Below are 18,615 nucleotides of genomic sequence, written 5' to 3' on the forward strand. Positions count from 1 at the left end.
CCATCCATTTGCCATGAAGTGATGGGACTGGATGCCATGATCTGAATGTTGAGCTTTACGCCAACATTTTCACTCTTCTCTTTCACTTTCATCAAGAGGCTCTGTAATTCTTCTTCACTTTCTGCCATAAGGGTGGTGTCATCTGCATATCTGAGGTTATTGATATTCCTCCCAGCACTCTTGGTTCCAGCTTGTGCTTCCTCCAGCCCAGCATTTCTCATGATGTACTCTGCATATAAGTTCAATCAGCAGGGTGACAATATACAGCCTTGATGTACTCCTTTTCCTATTTGGAACCAGTCTGTTGTTCCATGTCCAGTTGTAACTGTTGCTTCCTGACCTGCATACAGGTTTCTCAAGAGGCAGATTGGGTGGTCTGGCACTCCCATCTCCTTCAGTGTTTTCCACAGTTTATTGTGATCCACATAGTCAAAGGCTTTGGCATAGCCAATACAGTAGAAATAGATGTTTTTCTGAAACTCTCTTGCTTTTTTGATGATCTAGCGGATGTTGGCAATTTGATCTCTGGTTCCTCTGCCTTTTCTAAACCCAGCTTGAACATCCGGAAGTTCAGCGTATGGACTGTAAGAAGTATTAGCTCTCACTACAGATGAAGAGCACAGGTACGGATGTGGAGTGGGCAGAGGGAGGACGCTGGTGGGTCGTTTGGCTTAGCCCCTTGCCCTCTAGTCCATTTTAGGTCTAGTGAGCTCCCTTCTACAGCATGACTATTCTTACAAATGTCCCCCCAACCTGACAGAGGGCCCCTGAGGGAGAGATGTGTCCAGGTTCCCTGCTTAGACTGGAAACAGTCACATGCCCTGAGGAGCGGGGCAGGGTCTTTTTGAGCACGCACACTGAGGAGCAGCCCCAACACTGAAGAGTGGAGCGCCACCCAGAGGCCTCACGGTTGAGCCATTTACCAGGTTTCTGGCCTGAGGCAGGGTTGACTTAGAAAGCCCAGACCACGTGGGTGTGTGCCTGCGCACGCACATTGGGGCGACATGGCTCAGGAACACGCGAAACTTCAGCAGGGGGCGCCCACTGCCCTAGAGCCTGCATTCATGGCGGGAACCAATGATTGGTGGGAACTGATCGTGAGGCAGGACCAGGGTGTGTGTGCGCAGGCGCTCTGCCGATCAGGTCGCATTACAGGGCTGGGATTTGTAGAGACGGTTCAGTCTTTCCCACCGCTGAGGGAGGAGGAGAGCGGTTCAAGATGGAGTCCGAGGCACACGGTGGAGGAGCCATGAGGGCAGCCGATGAAGACGCAGGCGCCGTGGCCTCTGCAGCAGGCACAGCACATGGCCCCCAAGGTGTGCCGGGTGGTGCTGGTGGCCACGATGGCTCTGGCCACCCAGCTGGCCGTCGAGAAGTCCCCGCCGGCTCCAGCGACATGGCTGATTCCAGAGACCCCAGCACTGCCGGAGAGTCAGGTGGCGCAGCCGCTGCCATTCCGCAGATCCCGGGGGCACGTCACGTTCCAGGGCCTGGTGGAGATGCTGCACCCGGAGCCGGAGTTCTGAGTACCCGAGTCTACCACTTGTATCCTATTCCAGGAGCCCCAGCGGGCCAAGCAGCCACAGAGGTCGGGGTGTGGGCTAGGGGTGGTTTGGGGGGATGCAGGCAATGGGGCTTAAACTGTAGGAGGAGGGTAATCTGGGAGGCTGGAGGGTATGGGTCAGGGGTTGTCTGGCTGCCAGGGTATGGTGGTGAGGGAAAGCAACCCGAAAGGATCCAGAGGGTCGGGAGGTGATAACCAGGGTGTCCAGTGGCGGCCTTGTAGGAGAAGGTGGGTCTCCGTGAGCAGGGAACCTGACTTACAGGCAAAATGACTAGTGTGAATGGTACCTTAACCGTATCTCCACCAGCAGCCTCGCAGTGCCTTTCTCATCACATGCGGAGGCGGACAATGCCCGCCACCTCCTGACTCGACGTACTCAGCTAAGATTGCCGGTTCGGAGGGACCTCTACCTTAGTGGCCGCATGTTGGTTCTGTCAGTACTAAAGGGAGCTGGGGCGAGGGAGGGAGTGGTGAGTGGTGACCAGTCTAAGCTCGGGAAGAGCCATAATGGAGGGTTAAGCCTAGAGGAAAAGTGTGGTGCTCTGGGCTTGTTGGTGTGCGGGGACAGAGGGAGGACATACTCCTCTTCCTCCTTCTCCGCAGGAATTTGAATTTCATTTTCCTTCCCTTTTAGCCGATTGACTGCTGAAGACCCTGGCCTCCTCCAGACGGCCGTCGCCTTCTTTCAGGAGCAGCTTTCCCTGGTGATGCAGACCGTGGAGCATTCTGGGCCCCCCCTTTTCGATCAGTCTCGGAACAGGAGAGGGCCTTAAACCTAGCCTATGTGCCCTAGCCTCAAGTGTCCTTCCCGAGGGCATTGCTTTCTGCAGCAGTTTAATGGGGCTTCACCTTGTGCCTGTGCTGCTGTTTGGGGGCTCAATGTCCACACAGTTTTTTGGTGATTGTTAACTGCAGAAAATAAAACTGAGCTACTATGCTGTCTCTGACATTAGTTTTAGTTTGTTCACTTCTGAATACTGTGTTCATCTTCAGGTTGGAAGGGAGATTCTGAGATCCCAATATTCAAGGAGTACAACATAAGTGAAGACAATGTAAGAAATGGGGGAATAAGAATGTTGTGTACTGCCATTCAGTATTGATTTTGGAATATTTTGTCAGTTTTATAGTTACATTTATATATTAAGATATAATACCAGAACGTTGTTGTTGTTGTTCAGTCTCTGACTTGTGTCCAACTCTTTGCAACCCCATGGACTGTAGCAAACCAGGCTCTGTGTCCCTGTTGTATCTTGGAGTTTGCCCAAGTTCATGTCCACTGAGTGTGTTATGCTGTCAAACCATGTAATCCTCTGTCCTCCCATTCTCCTTTTGCCTTCAATCTCTCCCAACATCAGGGTCTTTTCCAGTGAGTCAGCTTTTCACATCTGCCGGCAAAAGTGTTGAAGCTTCAGCTTCAGCATCAGTCCTTCCAATGAAAATTCAAGACTGATTTCCTTTAGGATTGACTGGTTTGATTTTGCAGTCCAAGGCACTGTCAAGAGTATCCTTGTATCCTGAAACCATGCTAAACTCATTAGTTAATTATAATAGCTCTTTTGTAGATCCCATTGACCTTCCTACATAGACAATCATTTTGTCTGTAAATAAATACACATTTACTTCTTCCTTTCCAACTGATGCATTTCAACTGATTTCTGTTAAAATGAACTCTCCAACACTTTGGCCACCTGACGCGAAGAGCTGATTCATGTGAAAAGACCTTGATGCTGGGAGAGATTGAAGGCAGGAGGAGAAGGGAATGACAAAAGACGAGATGGTTAGATGGCATCATGACTCCTCGGACATGAGTTTGAGCAAGTTCTGGGAGATGGTGAAGGACAGGGAACACTAGTGAGAAGCAGTCCATGGGGTCGCAAAGAGTTAAACTCAACTGAGCAGCTGAACAACAGCACACTGATTTCTGTTATAATGGATTGGAGTTTCCTGCTTCTTTGCCTCCTGATAATTTGACATTTGATGCTAAGCATTATCAAATTTCCCTTGCATGCTTGATATTTTTCTATTCCTAAAAGTATTCTTGAGCTTTATTCTGAAATCATGTTAAGATGCTTGGAAGCAGTTTGATCCTTTTGGGTCTTACTTTTTAAGATTGGCTCTGTAGGACCAGAGCAGATCTTAGTGTAGGATGAACTTAATTAACTGAAATAGTCAATGTCTGAGAAGGCTGTAGTTGGAAACAAAGACTCCTTTTAAAAATTTTATTCATGAAAATTATTTGTTTATTTTTGGCTTTGCCACCTCTTGTTATCTGTGTGCAGGTTTTCTGTGCTTGCAGCCAATGGGGGCTACTCTCTAATTGCAGTGCTCAGGCTTCTCCTGTGTTGGAGCATGGACTCTAGATCAGGGTGAGCTCAGTAGATGTGGCACATGGGCTTAGTTGAGCCAGGCGTGTGCTGTCTTCTTGGCCCAGGGATCAAACCCGTGTGCCCTGCATTGGCAGGCAGATTGTTAACCACTGGACCACCACAGAAGACAAAACAAGGAGTCCTATACAGTATCAGAGTGATAGTAAAATCTCTCTGGACATTTGATTGGCACTTTCTATTACAAGATGCTCATATCCTTTGACCCAGTTTTGGGAATCTATTGTAGGAAATTTCTTGTATATGTGAGCATGGCAGAATCAACCACAGGATTAATCACTGCACTGTTTGTCATTGTGAAAAATTGGTAGAATGCAAATCCAGGGGGAAACATTGACTAAATCATGGTAATTCCATCCTGCTGGAATAATATATGGCAATCAGAGAGCAAACCAGAGAGCTGTGAACTAATATGGAAAGAAATGAAAGCAAACTGTAGAATTCTGGGTCTGGCATATTCCTGTCTTTCAGGACTTTCTGAACATATGAACATGTGGGACAATGCTGAGTATAACCACCCAGAATAAGTGCCTCCCCCTCCAATGTCATCACCAGACATTAGGGAGAATCATTTCAGTATTTAGATTTCCATGTTGCTTAGCTATCTTCATAAAGAATCATGACTTTTGAAATGATGTTGCTTTGGAATAGAGTGGTTTGCTCCATTTCCCCATTGAAAAAAAGCACTTACTTAGAAACTCTAATTCAGCAAAGGTCTGTGAGGGGGCATTGTGAAGAGGACATCCCCAAGAAGTGGATGTGGAACCCCAGCATCAGAGGATGGAAGCTGATGGGAGGGTCAGAAGCAGGGCTGATGCTCACATTAAAGAAGAATCTTTCCTACCTTGGTTTTAAAAAAAAAAAATATTAGAAATTGATTTTTAATTTGATGAAAAGTCTATACCACCATCAAGGACATCTATGGGTTTTTTCACCTGGCATCCATTTCCTTCTCTTGGTTCTGGTATCCTCCTGTCACCCTGGGAAATCACCCCTTTCTTTTTCTCTCGCCCATTATGATTATGATAGAGTTGACTTCACCTCCAATTCCAGGAGTGGGCATGTGGCTCAGGCCTGAACTATCAGAGCACTTCTTTCCTCCAGCTGTGGTGATCCCATCCAACCAGTGACACTTTGGGAGTTGTAGGGGAGGCAGGCTGGCAAGGGACAGAGGGGGAGCTGGAGCGAGAAGGCAGATCTCAGGGAACCAAATGTTGGATCCAGCCTTGCCTGAAGAAAGAAACTACCTCTATATCTTGTAGTTACACAGACCCAGAGACTCTCCCTGTGACTTAAACCAAGGTGATTATTTTGTATTCATTTGTTCCTTTTTTCACTTGCAATAGCAAAGTCTTTATTATTGAATTGAGGTAGCACAGTTTTATTTATTACTTAATTTTCTTGCTAAGGGATTGTCTCTTAGGTGAGAAACCACCAAGCCATATTGCTAGGAAAGGAGACAAATGAGAGTTTTTGTGGGTAAATCGCCAAAAAGGGAGGGGAGGGTTTACAACAGGCAGCTGGAGAAAAGGGCAAAAGCTGCAGAAGGGGCACTGGGGATAGCCCTTTCTAGGCAATGCTCCCCAAACTGGCAGAGAACGGTGAAGTCAGTTCACCAGGGGGATGGGACTCTCATCTGATTCTCCCTCAGCCAGGAAACTTGGAATCATTCAGCTACTTTGATCCCATACATGGACTGCTGAAGCTGCTAGGTTGCTTTAAAACCTGTCCGGTCCTGTAATTATTCAGTTCCAAATCCTCCAGCGGGCTCCCTCTCAAGAGTTCAAGCCACAGCCTTTCAGTGGACTGTAAAGACCTATGTGGTCCAGCCTGCATCTTTTCTTGTTTCATAACTTCCCTTTCCAGTATCCCTTTGCCTAGTTGGATCCAGACACACAGGGAACCTTGCCCTTTATGAAACATCATGGTACATTTAATAAAACTTGTCATACACAAATTTGTGTGTGAAAACAATGGGAGAAATTGAAGGAAACCTAAAAATATAGAGACACATCACATGCATATTCTTCAATCATGTCTGATGAGAAGATATTGTTCAGGGATCAGTTTCCCCCAAACACATCTATAGAGTCCATGAAAATGGCAGGAAATATTTTTGGAGAAATTGATGAGCTGATTTCTTAAACAAATTCTTACTTTCTTTTTTTCACTGCATCCGGTCTTATTTGGGGAAAGTGGAAACTTCATTGTGTCCCGTGGGATCTTTTGTTGCAGTGCACAGACACTCCAGACACAAAGCCCAGTCTCAGTAGTTGCTCCACTGCATGTAGGATCTTAGTTCCCTGACCAGAGATTGAAGCGACGGCCCCTGCATTGTGAGGCAGGTTCATTTTTAAAAGATTCATTTGTTTGTTTGTTTATGTAATTTTGGCTTGTCTGGGTCTTTGCTGCTGCACACATGGGGTCTTTTTAGTTGTGGTAAGTGGGGGCTACACTCTAGTTACAGGAGATAAGCTTCTCATTGCGATAACTTCTTTTGTTGTGGAGAACAGGCTCTAGGCGCTCCAGCTTTAGTAGTTGCAGCTGGTGGGCTCTAGAGCACAGGATCAGCAGTTGTGGTGCTCTGGCTTAGTGGCCTTTCAGCTTGTGGGATCTTCCAGGAGCAGAGGTCAAACCTGTGTTCCCTGCATTGGCATGTAGAATATCAACCACTGGACAACCAGAGAAGGCCCTGATGAGCTGATATTGAAATTTATGTGAGAACACAACCCTGACGATTGCCTAAAGAATTGTAACTATGCAAAAATAAAGAGACTAACACAGCCTAATTTCATAGCTTACTCTACATGTCCAGTACTGGAGCTGTGGATCCATGGGACAGGACTGACAATCCAGAAGCATTTCCAGACATATATGTGTGGTCAATGGATATTCAGTAGAGGAGTTTAGATAATTCAATGGAGGGAGGATAGTCTTTTTTTGAACAAGTGGTTGTGGAATAGCCATATGGGAAAAAAACAAACCTGTATTTCCTTGTGTACTTACCTTCCATCATTCACAAAGTCGTTTATGTTCAAACGCTCAGAGCTCTACAGGCAAAAGCTAAAGGGATAAAAAATTAAGGAATCGGATGAGAACTTTGTGACCTTTCAGTAGGCAAGTCTTTCACGTATGAAGTCAATATCGATAAGCATGAAGAACCAAAAGAACAATATGAACCCAGAGTTCACCAATCAAAAATATCAATCAGATCCTATCACTACTCTGTTGAAAATTGTATGAGTTTCCTAGGGCTTCCATCATAAAGTACCACAAAGGAGATGCCTTCAGACAAGAGAAATGTATTCTCTCACAGTTCAGGAGGCAGGGAGTATGAGACTGTGATGTTGGCAGGGCTGATTCCCTCTGAAGGTTCCTATGGAGAGTCAGTTCCAGGCCTCTCTCGTAGATTCTGGTGGTGGCCTGCAGCACCTGGCCTTCTCTGCCTTATAGACACTTCACTCCAACTCTTCCTGTGTCTTCACATGGCATCTCTCTGTGTGTGTTCACATGGATTTCTTATAAATGTACCAGTCATTGGATTAGGACCACCCTAACGCAGTGTGTCCTCATTTTAACTGAACTAATTACATCTGGAAAACCCTAATTCCAAATCAAGTCACATCCCCAGGTTCCAGGGGTTGGGACTTCAACATCTTTTTCTAGGGGTCACAATCCAACCCACAGCCACCCTCCACCACCTCCCACTTCACTCTGAGCACAAGCCCTCAGAATGTCCCCTGAGTCCTCCACATCCAGTCCCTGTCAGCTCTCGGCCCCCTGTCCTGCTGCTCTCCTCTTCACCCACTCTGCTCCAGCCACACTGGTCTCCTCATGCTCCCAAACCTCCCTCAAGTCTTCACTCACTCTCTGCTTCACAACAAAGCCAACCCGGACCACCCGGTTGAAAATAGGAAACCACTCCTCCAAGTGCTCCCTCTCCTTTTTCTTGCTGCACTTCCAGCAAGACTTCTCACCACCTTCCCATAGGTTACATAATATAGTTGTTTTTTCGTTTCTTTTGTTTTCACATTTTTTTTTATTTTGTTTTTTCTTGAAGGATAACCTTTTTATAGAATTTTGTAGTTTTCTATCGAACCTCAATGTGAATCAGCCATAGGTACACATATATCCCCTCCCTTTTTAAACTTCCCTCCCATCTCCCTCCCCATGCCACCCCTTTAGGTTGATACAGAGCCCCTGTTTGAGTTTCCTGAGCCATACCGCAAATTCCCATTGGCTATCTATTTTACATATGGTAATGTAAGTTTCCATGTTACTCTTTCCATTCATCTCACCCGCTGCCCCCTTCTCCCCATGTCCATGAGTCTATTCTCTATGTCTGTTTCTCCACTGCTGTCCTGTAAGTAAACTCTTCAGTACCATTTTCCTAGATTCCGTATATATAAATATGTTAGAATATGATATTTCTCTTTCTCTTTCTGACTTACTTCACTCTGTATAATAGGTTCTAGGTTCATCCACCAAATTAGAACTGACTCAAGGGCATTCCTTTTAATGACTGAGTAATATTCCATTGTGTATATTTACCACAACTTCTTTATCCATTCATCTGTTGATGGATATCTAGGTTCCTTCTATGTTCTAGCTATTGTAAATGGTGCTGCAATGAACAATGGGGTACGTGTGTCTTTCTTCAATTTTGGTTTCTTCAGGGTATATGCCTAGCAGTGGGATTGCTGGGTCATATGGTGGTTTTATTCCTAGTTTTTTAAGGAATCTCCATACCGTCTTCCATAGTAGCTGTATCAACTTACATTACCACTAACAATGCAAGGGTGTTCCTTTTTCTCCACACCCTCTCCAGCATTTATTGTCTGTAGACTTTTTGATGATGGCCATTCTGACTAGTTCGAGGTGATATCTCATTGTAGTGTCGATTTGCATTTCTCAGATAATGAGCAATGTTGAGCATCTTTTCATGTGTTTGTTAGCCATCTGTATGTCTTCTTTGGAGAAAGGTCTGTTAAGCTCTTTCCCCACTTTTTGACTGGGTTGTTTGTTTTTCTGGTATTGAGTTGTATGAGCTGCTTGTATATTTTGGAAATTAATCCTTTGTCAGTTGTTTCATTTGCTGTTATTTTCTCCCATCCTGAGGGTTTTCACCTTGCTTAGTGTTTCCTTTGCTGTGCAAAAGCTTTTAAGATTAATCAGGTCCCACTTGTTGACTTTGTTTTTATTTCCATCACTCTAGGAAGTGGGTCATAGAGGAGATTGCTTTGATTTGTGTCATCAAGTGCTCTGCCTATGTTTTCCTCTACGAGTTTTACAGTTTCTTGTCTTCCATTTAGGTCTTGAATCCATTTTGAGTTTATCTTTGTGTATGGTGTTAGGAAGTTTTCTAATTTCATTCTTTTACATGTAGCTGTCCAGTTTTCCTAGCACCATTTACTGAAGAGACTGTCTTGGTCCCATTGTATCTTCTTGCCTCCTTTGTCAAAAATAAGTTACCCATAACTGCATGGACTTATTTCTGGGCTTTCCATCATGTTCCATTGATCTATAGTTCTGTTTTTGTGCCAGCACCATACTGTCTTGATGGCTATAGCTTTGTAGTATAATCTGAAATCAGGAAGGTTGATTCTTGCAGCTCCATTCTTCTTTCTCAAGACTGCTTTGGCTATTTGGGGTCTTTTGTGTTTCCATATGAATTTTGAAATTTTTGTTCTAGTTCTGTGAAAAATGTCATTGGTAATTTGACAGGGATCACATTGAATCTGTAGATTGCATTTGGTAGTATAGTATAACCATTTTCACAATATGGATTCTTCCTACCCAGGAACATGGAATATCTCTCCATCTGTTTATGTCATCTTTGATTTCTTTCATTAGTGTCTTAAAATTTTCTGTGTAAGAATTTTCTAAGTTATTTTTTCTCCTTAGGTAAGTCTATTCCTAGATATTTGAATATTTCTTTTTCAGTGGTGAAAGGGATTGATTCCTTAATTTCTCTTTGTGATTATTTGTTGTTAGTATATAGAAACACAAGTGGTTTCTGTGTATTGGTTTTGTATCTTGCTACTTTGCTAAATTCACTGATTAACTCTGATACTCTCTTTAGGGTTTTCTATGTACAGTGTCATGTCATCAGCAAGCAGTGAGAGCTTTACTTCTTCTTTTCCAATCTGGATTCCTTTTATTTCTTTTTCTTCTCTGATTGCTGTATCTCAGACTTCCAGAATGATGAATAATAGTGGTGAAAGTGGACACCCTTGTCTTGTTCCTGATCTTAGGGGGAATGCTTTCGGTTTTTCACCATTGAGAATAATGTTTACTGTAAGCTTATCATATATGGCCTTTACTATGCTGAGGTAGGTTCCTTCTATGCCAATTTTTTTGAAGAGTTTTAATCATAAATGGGTGCTGTATTTTGTCAAAGGCTTTTATTGTGCATCTATTGAGATCATATGGTTTTTATCTTTCAAGTTGTTAATGTGGTGTATCACATTGATTGATTTGTGTGTACTGAAGATTCCTTGCATCCCTGGCATAAACCCAACTTGATCATGGTGTATGAGCTTTTTGAAGTGTTGCTGAATTCTATTTGCTAAAATTTTGCTGAGGATTTTTGCATCTATGTTCATTGGTAATATTGGCTTGCAGTTTTCTTTTTTTGTGTTGTTTTAGTCTGGTTTTGGTTTCAGGGTGATTGTGGCCTTGTAGAATAAGTTTGGAAGTGTTCCTTCCTCTGCAATTTTTTGAAAGAGTTTCAGAAGGATAGGCATAGCTCTTCTCTAAACGTTTGATAGAATCCTCCTGTGAAGGCATCTGGTCCTGGGATTTTGTTTTTTGTGAGATTTTTAATCACAGCTTCACTTTCAGTGCTTGTAATTGGGTTGTTCATAATTTATATTTCTTCCTGATTCAGTCTTGAAAGGTTGAACTTTTCTATGAATCTGCCCATTTCTTCCAGGTTATCCTGACTCTTTGCAACCCCATGGAGTGTAGCCTGTCAGGCTCCCCCATCCATGGAATTTTCTAGGCAAGAATACTGGAGTGTGTTGCCATTTCCTTTTCCAGGGGATCTTCCCAACCCAGGGGTTGAACCCGGGTCTCCCACATTGCAGGCAAATGCTTTACCATCTGAGTCACCAGGGAAGCCTTATTACCATACAGTTGTTCATAATATTCTCTTATACTCCTTTGTATTTCACCATTGTCTGTTGTAACCTCACCTTTTTTCATTTCTAATTTTGTTGATTTGATTCTTCTCTCTTTTTTTCTTGATGAGTCTAGCCAAAGGTTTGTCAATTTTGTATATCTTCTCAAAGAACTAACTTTTAGTTTTATTACTCTTTACTATTGTTTCTTTCATTTCTTTTTATTTCTGCTTGGATCTTTATTATTTCTTTCCTTCTACTAATTTTGGGTTTTTTTCCTTATTTCTCCAGTTGTTATAGGTGTAAAGTTAGGTTGTCTATTTGATGTTTCTCTTGTTTCTTGAGGTAGGATTGTACTGCTATAAACTTCCCTCTTTGAACTGCTTTTGCTCCATCTCATAAGTTTTGCATTGTCGTGTTTTCATTGTCATTTGTTTCATGAATTTTTTTTATTCCCCTTTTGATTTCTGTTGTAACCTGTTGCTTCCTTAGAAAGGTAAAGTTTAATCTCCATGTGTTTGTGTTTCTTAGTTTTTTTTTCTTATAGTTGGTAACTAGTTCATAGCACTGTGGTCAGAGAATAGGCTTGATAGAATTTCAATTTTCTTAAATTTACTGAGGTTTGATTTGTGACCTAAGATGTGGTCTATCCTGGAGAATATTCTATGTGTACTTGAGAAAAACATTTATTCTCCTGCATTTGGATGGAATGTCCCAGAGATATCAATGAGATTCATCTCATGTAATGTATGATTTATGACTTGTATTTCCTTATTAATTTTCTGTTTTGATGATCTGTGTGTTGGTGTGAGTTGGGTGTTAAAGTATCCTACTATTATTGTGTTACTGTCAGTTTCTCCTTTTATGTCTGTTAGTGTTTGTCTTATGTATTGAGGTGCTCCTATGTTGGGTGCATAGATATTTACAATTGTTATGTCTTCCTCTTGGATTGATCCCTTGAGCATTATGTAGTTTCCTTCCATAACTCTTGTAATCTTCTTTATTTTAAGGCCCATTTTGTCTGATATGAGGATTGCTACTCCAGCTTTCTTTTGCCTCCCATTTGCATGGAATATATTCTCTCACTTTCAGTCTATATGTGACTTTAGGTCTGAAGTGGGTTTCTTATAGACAGTATATATATGAATCTTGTTTTTGTATCCATTCAGCCAGGCTGTGTCTTTTGGTTGAAACATTTAATCCATTTACATTTAAAGTACTTTTTGATATATATGTTCCTTTTGCCATTTTCTTAATTGATTTGGGTGGATTTTGTAGATCTTTTTCCTTCCCTTGTATTTCTTGACTATACAAGTCCTTTTAGCTTTTGTTGTCAAGCTGGTTTGGTGGTACTGAATTCTCTTCACTATTGCTGGTCTGAAAAACTTTTGATTTCTCCATCAATTTTGAATGAGATCCTTCTTGGATACAGTAAATTTGGTTGTCGGTTTTTCCCTTTCAGTACTTTAAATATATCCTGCCATTCCCTTCTGGCCTGCAGAGTTTCTGCTGAAAGATCAGCTGTTAAACGTATGGGGTTTCCCGTGTATGTTACTTGCTGCTTTTCCCTTGCTGCTTTTAATATTCTTTCTTTGTCTTTAGTCTTTCTTAGTTTGATTAGTATGTGTCTCGGTGTGTTTCTGCTTGGGTTTATCCTGTATGGGGCTCTTTGCACCTATTGGACTTGATTGACAATCTCCTTTTCCATGTTGGGGAAATTTTATAATCTTTTCAAAAATTTTCTCATACCCATTCTTTTTCTCTTCTTTTTCTGGGACCCCTCTAAGTTGAATGTTGGTGCCTTTGATATTATCCCAAAAGTCTCTGAGACTATCCTCAGTTCTTTTTATTCTTTTTACTTTATTCTGCTCTTCAGAAGTTATTTCCACCATTTTATCTCCCAGTTCACTGATTCGTTCTTCTGTTTTAGGTATTCTGCTCTTGATTTCTTCCAGAGTATTTTTAATTTCAGTAATTGTGTTTTTTGTCTCTGTATGTTTATTCTATAATTCTTCTAGATCTTTGTTGATTGATTCTTGCATTCTCTCCATTTTGTTTTCAAGGTTTTTAATCATATTTACTATTATTATTCTGAATACTTTTTCAGGTAGTTTGCCTATTTCCTCTTCAAATTTTTTGAACTTCAGTGTTTCTAATTTGTTTCTTCATTTGTGTAGTATTTCTCTGCCTTGTCGTTATTTTTTTAACTTATTGTGTTTGAAGTCTCCTTTTCCCAGGTTTCAAGGTTGAATTTTTCCTTTTTTTTTTTTTTTTTTTTTGGTTTCTACCCTCCTAAGTTTGGTCCAGTGGTTTGTGTAAGCTTCGTATATGGTGAGATTTCTGCTGAGATTTTTGTTTGTTTGTTTTTCGTCTGATGGGCAAGGCTGCATGAGGTGGTAATCCTTTCTGCTGATGATTGGGTTTGTATTTTTGGTTTGTTTGTTGTTTACAGGGTGCTACTGGTGGCTGGGTGATGCCAAGTCTTGTATTGAAGTGGTTTCCTTTCTGTGAGTTATTGCTATTTGATAACTACTAAGGTTAGTTCTCTGGTAGTCTAAGGTCTTGGTGTCAGTGCTCCCACTCCAAAGGCTCTGGGCTTTATCTCAGGTCAGGAGTGAAGATTCACACTTGGTTTGTTATGGCATTAAATGAAATTGAAACGAATACCCCAAAAGGAGAAGCCAAAGATGAACCCCAGATAAATGTCAGTTATAAAATCAGCAAGTAATATTTAAAATAATGGAATATACACATATACATATATACCCATAAGCAAAGTCAAAAGAGTCCAACAAAAATAAAGTACAGCAGATTGACCTGGCGAACAGAGGAAATCAAAATTATATCTACCAGTTAACAAAATTAACTAAAGCACAAACTAGAAAACAAAACTAAAGCAAGGTGCCAAGTGGTGAATAAAGCAATGAAAATAAAACTAACAAATATGTTGAGAAGAAAGGAAAGAAAGAAAATTAGGGGAAAATAGATATGCAAAGTTAAATAGAGGTAGATAAAGAAAATTTATATACATTGAAGTTTAACTGCAAGGGGGAAAGAACTGTAGAAAAAGCAATGGAATAAATTTAGAAAATAGTAATAGACTTAAAAAATTAAAAATCAAAACTAAAAAAAGAGAAAAAAACTCAACAGAACTGTAAAATCTTAACGTAGAGACAGAGGTTTATGACAACAATAAAAAATGTGACTGGAAGAAAAACAACTCAAAATCTTAATTAGATTCCATAATGCCAATAAAATCGACAACTAAAACAAAGGGGGAGAAAAAAAGAAAAAGAAAGAAAGGATCCTTAAGCATCCACAGAACAAGTGAAAAGATCCAGCTCTCACATCCATACATGACTACTGGAAAAACCAAAGCTTTGACTAGGTGGACCTTTGTTGGCAAACCAATATCTCCGCTTTTTTATATGCTATCTGGGTTGGTCATAGCTTTTCTTCCAAGGAGCGAGTGTCTTTTAATTTCATAGCTGCAATCACCATCTGCAGTGATTTTGGAGCTCACCCCCCGAAGAAGTCTGTCAATTTTTCTATTGTTTCCCCATCTATTTGCCATGAAGTGATGGTACCCGATGCCATGATTTTAGTTTTCTGAATATTGAGTTTTAAGCCAATCTTTTTCACTCTCCTCTTTCACTTTCTTCAAGAGGTTCTTTAGTTCTTCACTTTCTGCCGTAAGGCTGGTGTCACCTGCATATCTGAAGTTATTGATATTTCTCCCGGCAGTCTTGATTCCAGAGTGTGCTTCATCCAGCACAGCATGTTTATGATGTACTCTGCATATAAGTTAAATAAGCAGGGTGATAATATACAGCCTTTACACACTCCTTTCCCATTTTGGAACCAGTCTGTTGTTCCATGTCCAGTGCTAACTGTTGCTTCCTGACCTGCATACAGGTTTCTCAAGAGGCAGGTCAAGTGGTCTGGTATTACCATCTCTTGAAAAATTTTCCACAGTCTGTTGTGATGCACACAGTCAAAGGTTTTGGCATATTGAATAAACCAGAAGTAGATATTTCTCTGGAACTCTCTTGCTTTTTCAATGATCCAACGGATGTGGGCAATTTGATTTCTGGTTCCTGTGCTTTTCTAAATCCACCTTCAACATCTGGAAGTTCATAGTTCATGTACTATTGAAGCCTGGCTTGTAAAATTTTGAGCATTACTTTGCCATCATGTGAGATGTGTGCAACTGTGTAGTAGTTTGAACATTCTTTGTTCAAAACATTGTCTTTCTTTGGGATTGGAATGAAAACTGAACTTTTCCAGTCCTGTGGCCACTGTTAACTTTTCCAAAATTGCTTGCATATTGTGTGTAGCACTTTTACAGCATCAACTTTTAGTTTTGGAAATAGCTCAGCTGAAATTCCATGACCTACACTAGTTTTGTTCATAGTGATGCTTCCTAAGGGCCACTTGACTTTGCATTCCAGGATGTCTGGCCCTATGTGAGTGATCACACCATCGTGATTATCTGGGTCATGAAGATCTTTTTTGCATACTTCTTCAGTGTATTCTTGCCACCTCTTCTTAATATATTTGGCTTTTGTTAGGTTCATAACATTTCTGTCCTTTATTGTGCCCATCTTTGCATATAAATGTTCCCTTGGTATCTTCAGTTTTCTTGAAGTCATCTCTAGTCTTTCCCATTCTATTCTTTTCCTCTATTTCTTAGCATTGGTCACTGAGGAAGGCTTTCTTATATCTCTTGCTTCTTTGGAACTCTGCATTCAAATGGGTATATCTTTTCTTTTCTCCTTTGCCTTTAGCTTCTCTCCTTTTCTCAGCTATTTGTAAGGCCTTCTCAGAAAACCATTTTACCTTTTTGCATTTCTTTTTCTGGTGGATGGTCTTGATCCCTGCGTCCTGTACAGTGTCACTAACGTCCATAGTTCTACAGGCACTCATCTATCAGATTTAATCCCTTAAATCGATTTGTCAATTCCACTGTATAATCGTAAGGGATTTGATTTAGTTCAAACTTGAATGGTCTTTCCCCCACTTTCTGCAATTGAAGTCTGGATTTGGCAATAAGGAGTTCATGATCTGAGCCACAGTCAGCTCCCGGTCTTGTTTTTGCTGACTGTATAGAGCTTCTCCATCTTTGTTGGCAAAGGATATAATCAGTCTAATTTCGGTATTGACCATCTGGTAATGTCCATGTGTAGAGTCTTCTTCTGTGTTGTTGGAAGAGGGTGTCTGTGATGACCAGTGCTTTCTCTTGGCAAAACTCTGTTAGCCTTTGCCATGATTCATTGTATTTCATGGCCAAATTTGCCTGTTACCCCAGGTATCTCTTCTCTTCCTACTTTTGCTTTCAACACCCCTATCATGAAAAGGACATCTCATTTGGGTGTTAGTTCTGGAAGATCTTGTAGGTCTTCATAGAACCGTTCAACTTCAGCCTCTTCAGTATTACTGATCCCATGGTTATGCCATTACTGGTTATGGCCCTGAGTCTTCTTTTAAGCCTCTTGTAGCTGGTGATCAGAAAGCCTCTTTGGCCAGTCTTTCTCCATAGCTCCACCCATTCAGGCACTTAGTGCCCTCCCATGCCTGGGGTCCTTCTCTGTTGTTTGGCCCGCCAGGTACATTGAGGGTCCCCACTGACTGGAGTCCTACTCTGTAGATCAGTGCATCAGGCACTTAAAGGGGCACCCTGGGTGGGGTCCTACTCTGTAGTTCAGCACATCAGGCATTTGATGGGCCAGCCTCTCTATTGTTCACCTGTTGATGCTGGCATGTGGGGAGAGAGAGGCTATGGTGATGGCTTCACCCCGTTACCCATGACTGTGCAGCATCACCCTGCTTCCTTGGCTGCTCGACTTTCCTCCAGAGGTATTTCCCACCACAATCTCCTCCCTCACATCCCTTCAATTCGTCTCTCTGTAGTCAACAGCAGCCCTTGCCCTTGGATTATTCCACATTCCCTAAATTACAGCTCTGAACGGCTTTGCCTTCCAGGGAACCTGCGTCCCTGTTTGGGCTATCTATGGTGGCAGCAAGGACTGTCTGATTCTCATTCCATTTAGGCTGTCACAGATCAGCTGTTTCACTCCCAGCCTTAAACGTTTCCCCTGTGACTCAGACAGTTGTCCCAATGTGGGGATTGGACCCATGAATCAGTTTCCCCACCCACTGAGAGCAGGTCTAATCCTACTAACACTCCTGTTTTCCCCCCTAGTTCCTTAATCCTACCAAGTTTTCTGTAGTTCTGTATACTCTTTTCTGCTGCTCAGGTACTTCTGTCTGTTCTCAGCTGGTGTTCTCCATGCACTTCTGTGTCTGAAGGTGTATTCCTGATGTATTCATGGGGAGAGATGTGCTCCATGTCCATCTACCTCTCCACCATCTTGTTCTCCCACGTATTTTCATTTCTTGACAGTCTCTCCCGACTACACTGTAACCGCCATGGAGACCTGAAATGGTGTCTAACAAAAAAATGTTCCTTGAGTTATCAAATAACTAAAGCTACTATAGAAAATATAAGAAAATATCCTTGTGAGCTAGGAGTGGGGAAGTACTTCCTAAACATCGTTTTAAGCCCACAACAGAATAATATCAAGAATATACTGATATTTTTCATATCCTCTGATCATCAAGTAGATAAATGCAATTCTAATTTATAGAAATGGGCAAAGGATACAAATAGGCTAATTATAGAAGAGGAAACCCCCAAAGGTCTCAGGATATGGTAAGAAGGCAGAAGGGTGCAGCCATAGCAGGGAGCAGCCTAGCACAACTGAATCCAGTGAAGCCCGCACATTCCTGAACTCCAGCATTAAAATGTTGGATCCACTGACAATCATTATATTTGAGAAAAAAATCAACCCAAACTGACTTTAACAATAAAGGAATATATGACATCAAAGGCTCAGTTTCACACTATGTCTCCTAGGAAACTGTAACCAACCCCCTCAGTGAGGGTGTATGAGGGTGTCCTCACGGTGTCACCTGTGGAGGCGGGAGTCAGTGCCACCTAGAGATCCCAATGACTGTTCTTCTGCTTTAATGTCAGACCGTCAGGTGCATCTGGTTAATTCATGAGTTTCCACTTGTGTATGGATGACAGCAGAAGTCAACACACTAGACCCTTGCTCAGTACATTCTTTGGGCTTTCCTTCCACATGTCTGACCAGAGTGTTGACACCTACTCTATGTACCCATGTGAATCTGGTTCTGCCCTGACACAGTTTTCTCCAGGTATTATGGTGATCCCTATTAATATCTGCTAAACCAACAACTAAAACTGTAACAATGCCTGCAAATGCTCCCGCTTTGCATCACCCACAGAGGAACCTGGGATGGAAAGCTCATTTAGTCATCTGTAAGCGCCTGCAAGGCTATACTCCACACTTGGCTTTTGTACAGAATCCCTAGTCCAACTCCTCACTGCCCTTTAGTCAGAGAAGCTGGCCTACTCTCTTCTCCTCCTGTTTATTTTATTTATTTTTGCCTGTGTTGGGTCTTCCTTGCTGCATACAAGCTTTCTCTAGTTGTAGGGAGTGGAGGCTACTGTCTAGTTGCT

General features: G+C 41.8%; 1 protein-coding gene and 1 pseudogene across 2 annotated transcripts; one reads left to right on the forward strand and one right to left on the reverse strand.

The window, feature by feature from the left end:
• Positions 1 to 18,615, reverse strand: part of LOC122435794 — a 115,295-nt pseudogene that overhangs the window by 48,412 nt on the left and 48,268 nt on the right.
• On the forward strand, positions 1,153 to 2,511 carry LOC122434976 (EKC/KEOPS complex subunit LAGE3-like). Of its 2 annotated transcripts, none has more exons than XM_043458796.1 (3): positions 1,153 to 1,545; positions 1,872 to 1,988; positions 2,199 to 2,511. In XM_043458796.1, exons 1-3 carry the CDS (start codon positions 1,220 to 1,222, stop codon positions 2,335 to 2,337), a joined length of 582 nt encoding a protein of 193 aa, XP_043314731.1. In that variant the 5' UTR covers positions 1,153 to 1,219; the 3' UTR covers positions 2,338 to 2,511. The 2 variants fall into 2 exon arrangements, with proteins under 2 accessions (XP_043314731.1, XP_043314730.1); XM_043458795.1 differs by having other exon boundaries at positions 1,154 to 1,545; positions 1,872 to 1,997.

The sequence above is a fragment of the Cervus canadensis genome, chromosome X, assembly GCF_019320065.1.
Source record: "Cervus canadensis isolate Bull #8, Minnesota chromosome X, ASM1932006v1, whole genome shotgun sequence".
In the NCBI taxonomy this organism is placed as follows: domain Eukaryota; kingdom Metazoa; phylum Chordata; class Mammalia; order Artiodactyla; family Cervidae; genus Cervus; species Cervus canadensis.